At 41.2% G+C, this 14,384-nt stretch overlaps 1 protein-coding gene across 1 annotated transcript in view; it reads right to left on the bottom strand.

The window, feature by feature from the left end:
- Positions 1–488: 488 nt before the first annotated feature.
- The window catches only part of LOC141013701 (ecto-NOX disulfide-thiol exchanger 2-like), a 168,853-nt gene continuing 154,957 nt past the window's right edge, over positions 489–14,384 (bottom strand). The window contains exons 12-15 of the mRNA XM_073487525.1: positions 8,376–8,432; positions 7,488–7,593; positions 3,996–4,081; positions 489–955 (exon numbers count right to left, since the gene is read on the bottom strand). Of these exons, the coding sequence (XP_073343626.1) occupies positions 824–955; positions 3,996–4,081; positions 7,488–7,593; positions 8,376–8,432 (381 nt within the window). The 3' untranslated portion in view covers positions 489–823. The remainder of the gene's footprint in view (positions 956–3,995; positions 4,082–7,487; positions 7,594–8,375; positions 8,433–14,384) is intronic.

The following is a 14,384-nucleotide window of genomic DNA, read 5'->3' as shown; positions in this document are numbered from 1 at the left end:
TCGAATGTGTTTGCAGGAACAAAACACTCGGCTGTTTGTTTGAGCCCTTTGACAAACAAAAGGCTCCTTTTCACATTGTGCTACAATAAAGCAGTGAACAAAATTATCATCTGCGGCGACGTGGCTGAAAATATAATCATCATGAGTGCGACATTCAATAATTTGGAATTGCACAAAGAAAAACAGTGAACCACACCTTCCAGGCACCGCGTGAATGTTCTCTGCCAAAATGTTCCTTTCACTGGTGTGATCAGATTCAAATTACCAGTTTAGAAATGCATCGGATAAGAAATTCGAAACATTAACGTTGGCAGCTTCCCATTGATACTCTCTCCACTGTTTTCTTGTCCATTTAGGAACTGACAGTGCAATTATGCGCCACCAAATAGGAGCATAATTCAACTCTGAGAGATGTGAAAATACTTACAAATGGACCTGATTGCTGCATCCATCTTTTTGTGTGCACGTCTAATAGACTACACAGAAAGTAGAAGGAAATATAAGAATTTATTTTATGTGATTGTACAAAATCAAGACCAGGCAGAAAAAAAGAAAGGCAGAGAGTTTTGAGGTTGAAAGTAGACCCTGATGATGTTCCTGTGTAGCCCTTTAGTCCAGGTCTGCCAGCGCGTGAACCTGTGTGTTTATATTGAACTTCCCTTCCTGATCTGAGATGTGCGGTGAATGATTTGTGCTGTCGTCTGGGCCCAGTGTCTCCATCAGATGTGGGCTTCCTCCACGTTTTTAGAGTGTCCTTCGTGTGCTTGTGTTGTCTCGTCTACCTGTCGTCTTTTACACTTCCAAGAGGCGTCACTAACAGAGTCTATGTGTTCTTGATGCCCTGGAAGCCGCAGAAGTTCCAGCGTTTCTCCAGACTGGCTCCGACACCCGTCAGCTCCTGTCTGAAGGTGCAGGGCAGCCGAGACAGAAGAGCCTCCACCTCACCGGGGTTAATCTGCAGAAACATGACACAAAATGTGTGTACTCGTGTGCACAAATTAAGACAGACATTCTTACATGTCCACTATTCACACCTCTGCACTTCATTTTCATTATGCTCACACTCTGCTCCCAGCTTAAACCCAAAGCATCAAGACAATATGAGCTACATGACAGGATTTACAGCGGCTAACGCCACCTGGGTGGGCTGCAGATAATCACAAAGGTGACAGTGGAGACAGAAATCCACTGTAAGAGCCGCTGTAGACAACCCACGGTGTCTTGCATTAATAACTAGGTTGTTCGAGCCCGGTGCTCACGTCAGGATGCATTAAGGTCCATCTTGGAGATAGGGCCGGTGTATCATTACAGACAATGGTGCTGTGTGAGCGTGGAGCCGGCAGATAAGCAGAGAGGATTGGGCTTGTTGTCCAGCCGGTGGTATTGACAAAACTCTGTGGGCTGCTCTTTGTGCGGAGTCAGTGTTGAAACAACAGATACGCAGACAAACAGCTGCACAAAGACTTTAATAGAAGCACACACAGTCAAAAAGCGTGCCAAACACACACACACAAAACACACACATACGTACATGTCACACACATGTTTAAAGGAATAGATCAACATTTTGGGAAATACCCTTATGTGTTTTCTTGCAAGAGGGCCAGATGAGAAGATTGACGTGAATTATTGATATGGTGTTTACAATACACACATAATAATATCGTGTGAGTAAATCTGCAAATATGTTAGGCTTTGTGGATTCTTTGTTTACAAGTTCATCTGGTTTCGTTTTCACGAGTAATTGAGAGTTACTGTTTCCTTTTTTTTGTAGTTATGGTTAAAGACACTCCACCTCCCGTCACTCATATTTTGAGGGTAATTTATTCGCAAGAAACGAGACAAAACACACAGTAAACACAGATATTTATAGATCTATATATTTCTATTGATATCGCGATAATATGGTTAATATCAATTCATCTGGCCGTTATGATGGCGCAGTGAAAATCTGATATTGTGTCAGCCCTAACTCTTGAATATGAAACCTGAGCTCGGAGAAGGTTAGCTTAGCTGAGCACAAAGAGGGAAACAGCTAGCCTGGTTCTATCCAAATGTGAAAACAATCTCCCTACCAGCTCATTTTGAGCTTACTAATTGATATTCTATATCTCATTTGTTTAATCCGTATAGAAACAATAAACACGAGGAGTTATGGCTTCATGATATGAGACCAAATGTATGTAATTCCTAAATTGTTGAACTATTCGTGAACACCGACATGTCCTGCCGCTTTATACCTGTCAATGTTTCTGAGTATATGCGGTATATTTAGGATGTTCAACTGAAGGAATAATAATAATCTTCTAAATTTAGGTGCTGAAATGATTAGACAAATAATGAATTACTCGGTCGACAGAAAATTCATTTGCAAAATTTTTGATAGTTGGTTAAAAAGTAACTTAAAGGCACTCTATACAGGGTTTGACAGTTGCTGTTTGTAAACAAGACGATTGGTGATTATTCCCTGGTCGTCAAATACCAGCGCTCTTTCCATCGAATCACTGACACCCAGATGGAAAAACAATAAGAAATTAAGATGTGTGTTTATTATGTGTTTATTTGTATTGTTTTTAAGTAAAAAAAAAAAGGTGCACCTTTAACACTGGGTTGAAATGTGCTGCATTGTTGTTGTGGATTGAACATATTAAGAGTGTGGCACTTGTATCCACACTCAACAGTGATGTCGAAGTGTACTGACACACCCTGGAGTCCACTTCAGCAAGGTGAGAAATTATTTTTACCGGCTGTCAAGTTCTCCAACAAGAGCAAGAACAGGGTTTTCTGGTGTCTCTGTTATACAGAGTGAAATAAAATATCTTTACGTTTCTTGGACAGACAAAGACAAAACAAGTTGAGGGCCTTACCTCTGGGCAATCGTGACAGACTTTTTTGATCAGTTAATCAAAGACAGACAGACTTTTCAATATTCAGTTACTTGCTTCTTCTACACTCTATAACAGAGTGATAGTGACTTGTTTGTGAATGACATCAGAGTGTTGGAGACCTATCAGATGCAACAGAATAACGCAGACTGTCTGTATGGATACTGTCAAAGCTCAGCTCAGGAATGAGCTCAAACATGAAGAGGAATCAGGCTGATTAACAGTCTAAACTGGCAGCAGCAGCAGACAGATGCAGAACATTAATATATGCATCAATAAGTTCTGCATATGGGGATCTGTGATAAAATACATATATATTCATAAGTGCAGCTGCCAACTAAATAATACATTATAAAATCAACATTGAGAAATAAAGACTGTGTAACAATTCATGTTTTGGGTGGAGAACTGGAGGTTAGTGACAAAATACATGTCAGAATTTCAAAGGGCCGTACTGCATGATAGCATGACTGTTGTACAGAAGCCCGAGAGGCAAGTGAGAGAAAAGAAAAACTGGTGATCCACTTTCTTCACTTTCAAGGTACATAGTTGTACTGCTAGCAAGCTACTGACAAAAAAGCTACTTTGGCAATTTGCATGCACTGTGATGTTCCCGAGCTTCAACACCTCAGTTTCACGCCTGCTGTCAATCGCGTACTGTGTCAGGCTTCAATATGAGATTATGAGGTCTTAATAACACCTCTGGACCATAAATCAAGATTTATTCCAACCTGCACAACTAATCTGATGAAAAATGAAGAAGAGTCATTGAGTTTCACTGAATGTCTGAGTAGATCTGTGTTTTTTACTGTAGCCTTAGTGTTTACATGCACCTCTGGTAAGTACAGGTATATGCGTGTTAAGCTGTAAATTGATGTGTGTGATCACCAACCAAAAAGCCCCCCAAAAAAGAGGAAATCTCACAGTAACTGATGGCTCTCGCCCGTGTGTTGTTTGCATGCCAGGAGACTAAAATGACGCAGCAGGCCCATATGTCGACCCTGCAGGGAAATTGAATCCTTGTTGCTATGTCTGTGATGTGTGTGTGTGTGTGTGTGTGTGTGTGTGTGTGTGTGTGTGTGTGTGTGTGTGTGTGTGTGTGCCTGTTACCTTGGAGTCCAAACGCTGCAGGTAGGAGCAGATGTACTCGATGCTGGCTCCAAACGGGTGGACGTTCAGGAAGGTCGAGATGATCCCTGAGGTAGAACAAACAGGTCACGCCGACATGTTAATTAAACTGTCAAAAGGCAAAGACAAAGCTCGTTACACAGCTCCAGCATCGGAGTTTCTGTCTCCTGTCAAACACGACTTTAAACCACAACAGAATATTCAAGACATCAGTTTGTATTATTCTCCCTCCTCTTGTCTGACTGAAAAACAAGCGAGGATGCATCGAGTGGCTCTTCTCAGACTCCTGACTCTGCTAAGAGCCTCTTGTATATTGTGGCTCCAGATTAGAGGGAGTGTTTGATGACGCTTTGATGCCGTTATCTCCCATCAAAGCTGTGTGCTACTCAAACTCTCTGCAAGCTCAACCAAACCATCTGCTCTCAACTCTCTGATGGGGCCAGGAGAGAGATAATCCTCCACCTCTGCCTGTTGTGAAAGCACCATGAAGCAACAAATCAGCTAAGATTTTGGTGGCGGGTCCTGACTTGATCTAACCAGGTAACACAAAAAAAGTTCCAGCTTGTGTCTTATTTTGGTAGTTTGGCCAACATTGTACTCCAAAAAGTAAGTGATAAGATGTGAGAACAGGAAAAACATATACATTCCTTTATTTACAGCGCTATGTTACGCTATACTGGCAATAAAGACGGAAAAATCAGGATGCACTGGACTATACTCTGTCTGGTAGTGCACCAGTGCACCAGTGGAAAAGTTAGTTTTGAGCCCTGGGGTAAAGAAACAAATGAAATGTGATATTTTCTTTTAATATTAAGAAAAATTTATTAAGTTTGGTTGATGACAGGGCAAAACACTTCTTAGTTTGGGGTCCAGCTGGGGAACTTTGGACTCCTGACCTTTGTTTTCTGATAAGAACATAAATTTGTACAAAATTGTGTTATGACTGATGACAAATCTACAAAAATACAAAAATGACCCAAGTTGTTAAAAAACAGAATTACACTTAAACAGTGTAAAACAGATGATTTGAATGCTGTTTTCAGAAGCACAACATCAGTTTGGATCTCACTGAAAAGACACAACTCACCCTGAAAAGACTTTTGCAGCTCAACGATACAAACAGAAACTCTTTCATCTTCTATACTTTTGCCTCTCATCTTTCATGAAGGGAACAGTTCAAAGATTATGCAACTGTGTTCATCTAAATTCACTGTGTGGAGGGAGAGAAAACGGCAAAGAGATTCAACTCTTTGTTTTCTGATGAAACATTTTCCTTCAGGAGCCGAGAGTGTCCCTTTTTCTCCCGCCGTGCTCACTTCAACCTCGGGCATCAAACAAGACGTCAAGAAGAGTGATTCTGGCATAAAAAGGTGCCAGGATCTTTAGTCGCGGTCCATCTCTGATCTCAGAAAACAACCAGAGTGGGCACTAAACGGAGGCCATACACCATTGACTACCTAACTACCTGTAAGCCAATCACAAAGGCAATCATGACGCAGTAAAAAACGCAGGTATTTCTGGCACTGGTAGAACAGTCGAAGTGGACCCAAATGGACCGGTACAGACAGTGCTATCATATGGTAAACTTTAGCACGATCTGCATTTCCTTTTTACTTCCTTACAAGATGCAGCACGTTTGATCTTTCATGCTTTGAGCCAACGGATGTCCTTGACAATTAACATGTGAAAACGCAGCGTGCCGGAAAACAACAAGCAGCAAAATAGGACAAGGCTTTGTTTACTTCTATAAATAATGTAGTTTATTACACGCATGGGAGATAGATGCTGGCCATATTTTTCCATTATCATAAAGTCACAGTGTGTTATGTAATCTAATGAGTAAAGTGGGCTCTCTCTCTCTGTCGTCACATCTTCCCCCTCTCTCGCTCTAATGGCTATGTAATTATGAAATGTTAATAACTCAAAAACGACTGAAGCAAATCAGAAAAATCCAACTGTGGTATTGGTTTCACATGTTGTGGTTACGCTATACAGAGGAAGGACGATAAACATATACCGATATAATGCAATCCGACAGCTTTGTGAAACCGATAGTGTTCCAGGTCCAGTGTGTAGGGTTCATGGGGATATACTGCCAGAAATGGAAGAGAACATTCATAATTATGTTTTTTATGGTTTATAATCACCTGAAACTAACAATCGTTGTGTTTTTGTTACATTAGAATGAGACATTTACAGAAAGAGCGAGTCCTTTTTCATGGAGTCCACCATGTTTCGACAGTTGCCAAGAAATCCAAGGACAGATGAAACAAAAACACTAACGGTGGCCATAGTAGAGTTACTCAGTAGTTTGCAATGTGCAACCTCACGGCTAGATGCAACTAAATCCTACACACTGAACCTTCAAACCAAAGTAACGAAGCTCAGCTTGAGTTCAATCAAGAAGACTACGACTTCTTCTCCCTCTCTCTCTTACTCGTTCTCTCCCCACTTCTTGATCAGCTGACTATGGACGTATACTCTGTCGGTTAAACCAACCAGATTTTGCTGTGATTCAATCAACCGATCGCTCCTTGCTGTCAAACTTTAAATCTGTTCGCCTCTGGGGCCTAATCGCCAAATACTTCTCATCTGATATGCACATGGCAATAAAAACATTTTTTATTCACTCGGAACAAAATCTCCCCTGATTGAATGAACTCCAAATTTCCACAGAGCACATCTGCATCATGTTGCAGCTGCAAGATCTTGTCAATCTTCAGAATATATTTCCAAAATAAAACGCCTAAACAACAACAACGACAACAACAAACACAATTAAAACAGGCAAAAATGAAACCATGTAACTATGTCGCCTGGTAGAAGCACAAAAAGCAATGAAAAATAAACACAACAAGGCAAGTCAACATTATTAGGCAGGAGAGAGGACAGAACAAAACACTGTCTCACATGTGAGGTCAACGAGATGTGGCCAGTGAAATCAAGGAAATTTTAACATGATGACGGCGCTTGAGGAAGAGAATTACCAGACAAATACCAAAGTCATTAGAATCCATTTTCTGGCTGTGATGGATATTTGTACCAAACTTCATGCCAATCCTTTAGATTTCTGTTGAGATATTTCAATCTAGATCAAAGCAGTGGATCTGCTGACTGCACCTGGAATAAATGACTATAAAACAACTAGAATTCTGGCTGTCAAAGGCAGCCTAAAGCACCTCTGTGAGGCTCAAACTGAGTGAATAAAAGATGAAAACTGTCAGGATGCTCATACCTTTTTTCATAGTCCTGACTGAAGTATAAGTCACTCAGCTTCATCCTGCAGACTCTCAAACCAGGACGGCTCGAACATGATCAAGGTAGACGCTTTAAACGTTAAGATAAGTGTACGTGCAGGCAGCTTTCATGTAATCACTGCTCCATATTGTGTAGATATGGACAAAAAGACAAACTGACACCACCATGAAAAAGTGTACAGCTGTATCGTAAATGTAGCGATGCCGTGGAGCATACCGACAAGCAGTGCATCCCTCTCGGAGTGAACGGGACTGTGAGATTTCTTCTCTGGAAGACCTTCCTTCTCCTGACTGCAGGACACCACGGACGATGCGGTTACATCCTGAGGAAACACACAAACACAACGCCTTTTGTGATCAAACATACTGTTGAAAGACCCGCATAGTGTCGCACCTCAATTAAACACTGACACTATTGAAAAATCTAAACAGGGCCCTGGGTAGTAACAGTGTCACACAACAATCAATTTACATGGCTATGCTACTTCACAAGTGTGTAATAAGCCTGCAAAAGTGTTTGAACTGTAAGCAAACGCAAAAATAGAAAATAAACACGAAATAATTTACATAAAAAGGAAAAGACAATGAGCAAAAGATGAAGGAGCAGAAGAATAAAGCCAGCAGCTAGAGTCTTGACAGAGGGGTAAAACAAAACAAGGGAGAGAACAAACGATGCTAATGATCAAGCTGTTGTTTACTGTGAGCTTGTGACAACCTCATGATGCACACAAGTGAAGACAGAGGGGGAAAATCTGGATGTGGGTGTATGACAATAAGACGATATGCAAGTCTTGTATGAGCGAAGTTTCATCAAGGTGGCCTAGTCTATTCAGGACACGGTGGCCTTGTCTGATGCGAGACTGTGTGCATGTATGTATCTGAGTGCACATTCCTGTGACACAGGTCCTTCGTTTCCTAACCCAGTTGTGTCTAAGAGATTTATTCAGTGACCAGAACAGTCCCTGTGCAGGTTGGCCTGTAATGATATGTCATGTCAGTGGATGAGTTAAGGAAGGAGAGGAAAGGAAGAGAAATAAGTGAAAAAAGAAGGGCGGCAGAGTTTAGTGTGGAGTAGCGAGGGCTCAGGATTTGTTTCCCCACTTACACTGACTTGATTAGCACTCTGTTCGCTCCCTCTGTCATCTCGCTTTAACGTCTCCAGCTAGAGTCAATTAGAAAAATGAGAGGAAATGTCAATGACGGACAAGTCAAACTCTAATGCAATCAGACACACCCAAAACTCACTTGTGACTCTCAAACACACACACTGACACATATGTATAAACACGGTCATCGTCAGCCTACTTTCAGACGGACTTTTCCCTTTAAGTATTGGGGACAAAGTCAGAAGAGGAAATTCAAATAGTTGGAAATAGTTCGTAGTCCCAGAATAACAAAATAATTGGCTTGTGTGGAAAGTAGAACCCGACCCGTAGTCAATTTGTAAGGCTGATGCTGATACAGACATTATGGAAATGTGGTTATCAAACACTTGTTACAAAGATATGTAACGAAGGCAGCACATTTGACAGTTTATAAGTGATCTTTATTGCCCGAAATGACAGCAGTGCACTGACATAATAAAATTCCCCTGGAATTTAATGATAATATATTACCCAAAGCACCTTTTTCTACATTTGTTCCTGTTAAAACTAGAATTACAGCCTCACAGATGTGATGTGTGCTTCAGTGCACCCGTCAAGTTGCAGTTTACCTCCATGTCTTTCCAGACTCATATAATACACTGTATGTAGAGGGACTTTGAAGAAATGTAATAAAGGGTATTAAATGTAGACTGGTGAAATTAAATTCATCAGCGTATTGGCATGTTTGATTCAAGTGAGTGATATTCAGTGAGGAACACGCTGTCTTCACTTAGAGATTATTCTTACAGAGGACTGATGGAGAGCTTCGTCACATGGTGCAACGGCAATAACCTATAGCATCAGCAAAACCAATGAGCATACTGTGGACGACTGCTGTATATCTATTAGTGTGTAAGATAATTGAGAGAAACAAAAACAGAGTAAAATTCATTGTATGTGTTCACATGCTTGGCCCATAAATCTGATTCTGACAGAACACAAAGCTTCAGTTCACACCCAAATTCTAGTGTTGGAGGCTACCATGCCGTTCACCAGCTGCTCATCAGAAGCGGCAACCACTCGTACACTGATGGAAGAGCCATCGTAAGCAAATTGGGGTTCAGTATCTTGCTCAAAGACACTTCCACATGTGGACTGCAGGGGTAGGGGATCGAAACCACCGACCATCCAATTGGTGGACAACCGCTCTGAATTCTTGGGTTATGGCCACAGCGTGTTTTGAGAGGTCACGGTGACCTTGACCTTTTGACTTTTGGCCACCAAAATCTAATCAGGTCAACTTTGAGTTCAGGGGAACATTTGTGCCAAATTTGAAGAAATTCCCTGAAGGTGTTCTTGAGGCATAAAAAAATGTTCATATCATGCGTACCAGACAACATATACACTGATACCGAGACATCCGATAGCTCCAGTGTACTGTTACAGATTAATTCAATCAAAGCACAGCACAGAATGCATGTGCTCAAAGAATACCTTCTAAATACATTTCTTTAGAAAATGTGGTTAAAGATTACACCCTGACGTACTGTTTAAAATGATTAAAATAGCTTTACTTTCATGTCAGAAGGCAGCGATAACATGACAACAGCGCTGACAGGTGATGACATCTGGAGAGAGGATGTAGGAGACTGCGGGACTGATAGGGTAACCACATTATTAAACAGACGCGCAGGAAATAATGCAGCGCTGACAGCAACAATCCCGCATGAATGAACAGAGTGAATGAAGGTTTTCATGGTGTGATATGTAATCTACCATCCAATGTAAACACTCACCTAGCCTGTCACAGTGCATGTGAGGAGCTGATGCCTTGTAAAATGTGTTAATACACTGTACGTCTTAGTGCATATAGCCTACTACGTATACGGGATGTGTTTCTACACCGACTGTATGCCAAGAGCCTGCCGAATACAATTTCTCTCCACCAGCTGATGAAATAATATGAACAGAGGGTTTCACTGAATAAATCTACACATGTAAGTAAAAACTGGCACATTTTATTATCTCCTGGCCTGGATTTTATAACACAATTCAAACGTTCCTGGGGTTTTTGCTGTATTCTTATACCTATGCTGCTCCAATCATCTTAATTTTCCAACAGGGACTGATTTTTATTAAAGTGAGTATTTCGCTGTATTACATGATGTGACAGGTCGAGTCACAGTGATGTGATGTAGACCCAGTGTTTCAGTAGCCAAGAGCCGTATATAACTATTCAAAAGCTGTGACCAAGATATATATGTTGTTGGCTACTTGGGGGCAACAGAAACAGGATGTTATGGTGTACATTTTCGCAAACTTCTTATTTAGAGATCAATCAGTTTGGAGCCAATATTTACGCTCTTTTAGTTCTGCTGCTCCCATGAGTTTTACTTGTACTATCCAGGGTGCCATGAAGAGATGTTGTAAGTTCATCCCACAGAGCACTTGAACAAATGCAAGTCGGTCTATAACGGCACTGAATCAGTTGAGAATGTTGTGAATCTTAACTGTGCGCTTACGTCGGTGTCACAACATGATTGGCTGATATGTTTGATGGTTCGGCTGTGACAAAGCCAACAATTAGCTTTTGGGAGGAAGGGGCGGGATATGTGTCATATTACCACCATCTCTGGCTGTTCAAAATGCTTTAAGGGGTTTGTCTCCTCTTTTATAACATCTCTGGTTGTGGTGTACATATGTAGTGGAGGTTTTCTTACTTGCGGGGGAAAAAAGAGGAGTGGGAGTGTGATGAAGCTGTGGCTCGACAAGCTCCAAATGAAGCACAGCATTTTCCTCTCGTCTCCGTTGACCGACACTGCTCATGTTGCTACTTGTCAGTCTCACGCTGACAATTGGCTCTTCGGAAGTTTAAAAAGCTCCTGTTTTTCCACCAGCTGAGAACATTTTTTTCCTTCTTAACGACTCACTTCTCCTATACGAACATCTCTCTCAGGTTTTCTAACCCCTTTAGTATTTGTCTTCAATACACATGAATGTGAATAAAAAAACCCTATAAAGTCAGAGTACACCGACATGTCACTGCATTATTTGAACCTTAAGACTTATAGGTCAGTTACAGCAAACGATCTGTAGCTTTAGCTGAGATAGAGCTTTAACTGTGTTGGCAGCTACATGCATCTTTTATAACCTACCATCCTTGCTTCTGATTATCTGGTGGACTGACTTTTTATCCATTTTTGTTACAGCTACTGGCAGGGCTCATAAAGGTCAGTCAAGCATGGGAGCAATGTTTAACAAGTATGAACTTTTGGTGCTATGTTTACCACAGAGTGTGTCGCATATCAGCACAGGATAGTAGGAAAAAAACCACACCACATACAGAATAATGATGCAAACATATGCCATTGTTTGCAATATTGTGAAAGCACCTTAAATCCAGAGGTAGGAAGGCGATCTTTTCTCCAGTGACAAAAGCAGCTTGTAACTGTGCAATTGTCTCATGAGATTGTCCAGAAATAGCCCTCCATGTGGCACTGTCATCTCCTTAACATCACCTGAGGACAATATCCTCACTGAGGTCCAGATGACGAAGTAACTCAGCTACTATACAGCTCTATATTGAGAGATAATCCTCCAGAGAAAGGGAAGAGATGAAGAAAAAATCCTCACCAGCAGAGCAACAGAACAGCTACAGAAGCTGTACCAAAAGTCTTTTGTTCCTGCAGAGAGAAAACCACCTTATCCTGTTTAACTGTAGTCTAGTCTCCCCTCGGGAATCAAACCTATATGTAATGTTTTAGGAAGGAAATTATGGCAAATAAATAACTTACTTGTATTGAAAAAAGCATATAGTCAGTAGTGATGTTTGGAGATAATGCTGTATAAAATCAAACAAAAGTGTGTGGGACTGAGGAAGGCTGGGGATTTAAGGCAACACCAGGCCCAGGTGCTTCCAACCCGCCCACAGCTACCTGCTGCATTATGGACATCGAACACACCCGTAGTAGAATCAACTACTGCCAGCAACTTCTAATCAAGAACATGTGTTATAAAGTTGCAAATGGCACTGGCGAAAAGGCTCAGGTGAAAAATAACTAGAAAGCACGGAATGGATTAAATCATGGTTACTACAGCGACAGGCTAAAGGAGCTTTCCCTTTCTTTTATCTGTTTCTTTTCTCATGCACTAATTTGTTTAGCTAAACAGTCAATCAGAGTGTTTTCTTTCACTGACAGGCTCCGCTGCAGATTCAACATGCTATATTTGCCAAAGAGCTGCAGACAAGGGCCGACTAGTGCAGGACACGCTGCAAAAACTGGGGCCACGGATGCTCACAGACGGCCCTGACGTTACTGATGGCCGACCGTCGGCCTGGTAAGTCAGGGCCCTAAAGGAGCTCCAAAAACCCATCCCACCAGTCCTCACTGCTTCTCTACAGGAGCCACAGAAGTTAGAGGGCAAGGCACATAGAGCAGAGAAAAACCTATTCACATAGTTCAAACATGTGCAGCTGAGCGACCTTCCATCAAATCACAGCAGACAAACTTGAGCAGCTCTGAGAATCAAAAAGATGACCTGAGAGCAGAAAGCAGCGCCGCGGAGTCATCAGGCTGCACTTGACAGTACCATTTTAGTATTATCATTATCCAATTACATAGCTGATTGAACTTGAAGCTCATTGTCATGTCAGCCGTCATCGCTGGTGCCATGCTGAGCCATGGCAGGCCGGTCTGAAATGGAAAAGTAAGTGGTAGTGAAGCATACCTGAACTTGAATAAGATCTTTGTTGGATTTCAATGGGCGACCTGCAGTGAAATGACATCTTTGTTGTATTTTTGCTAAATGTGCCTGCCTCTCATGGAGAAGAAAAGCAGTGAATTACAGTATTTTTACTTCCTGAAAGGATCAGGGTGGTTTGCGCTCTTCACAGCTTTTGTCTGTGTGACAATCCAGGGACAGCTCTTACACAGCACAGAGCAACAAACTGCTTCACATGAATACAAACCTTTCAGTCTGCCGTCAACCTCTGAGCAGCCTCATTACAGTTGTTTACTTATGTCCCTCACTCAAGGGCACCTCGATGGTCACTGCTAAGCAAAGACACTTTATTCCTCAACTTAATCGATCTTATTACTCAACTTTTCAAAGAAATAACTAATTACCTTCTAGTCCGACTTTTCTAAAAATCCTCATTCTTCCTGAATCCCAATAACAAGGAAGAAAGCAGTTGTTCCCTTCTCCTATTTTACGGTGTAACATCAGTATGCAGCATTACAAAAAAGATGAAATGGAGGACATGGCAGTCATGGCGATGAACGTACCCGAGGTAATTTTATTTATTCCAGTTATGCAAACGTTTTCCGCTTTTGAACTACATACAGTCAAATAAATCTCATTTGGGTGCAAAAGTTCATTCAAGGATTTTTGTGCCCTCACAGTGAACAGCTTAAGGCTGTATCTTGATATGAGTCTGAAGTAGGGAGAGAAATCTCAGTGCAAAATATAATCAGCTGAAGATTCTTTTAAGAATTATTATGGCGGTTTTTTTTAGGGTAATTCGCTTTAACATTTCACTAATCCTTAAACTTTTCATGAAATCAAACCACATATTAAATGAAGGGTAAGTTGGTATTAACAGCTTGTAATTCAGTGTTACTGTTTGTAATTTCTGTAATTGTAACAACACCTAGACCTTTGTTATAAAATGACATTATTTACATTATCCTAAACGTTTCCAACAATGTTTAAAAACCCAGAGAAATCCATCATTGTATTTAAGGTAACAATGCATTTCATGTTGTTGATGCTATAACTTCTTCAGTCATGAGTTGCGGTCGGTAACACGAATCCTGATTCTTTTCCTGTCGCGAAAATTAGAATAAACCTGGGTTTAGATTAGTTTTAGCCTCAGAAAGCATTAAAGACCGATTCTTCAACATTCTTCTGGCCACAGAAGAGCACTACTGTGGCTACAGCAAGAACTCCGGTGTAGCTTTTTAAAATGTAAAAGTTCGTAGCCTACACAAATTATAGCTGTTGCCTCTCTGATCTCCCATGATCATCTC

The sequence above is a fragment of the Pagrus major genome, chromosome 18, assembly GCF_040436345.1.
Source record: "Pagrus major chromosome 18, Pma_NU_1.0".
In the NCBI taxonomy this organism is placed as follows: domain Eukaryota; kingdom Metazoa; phylum Chordata; class Actinopteri; order Spariformes; family Sparidae; genus Pagrus; species Pagrus major.
This window is presented reverse-complemented; position numbering and strand designations above follow the sequence as displayed.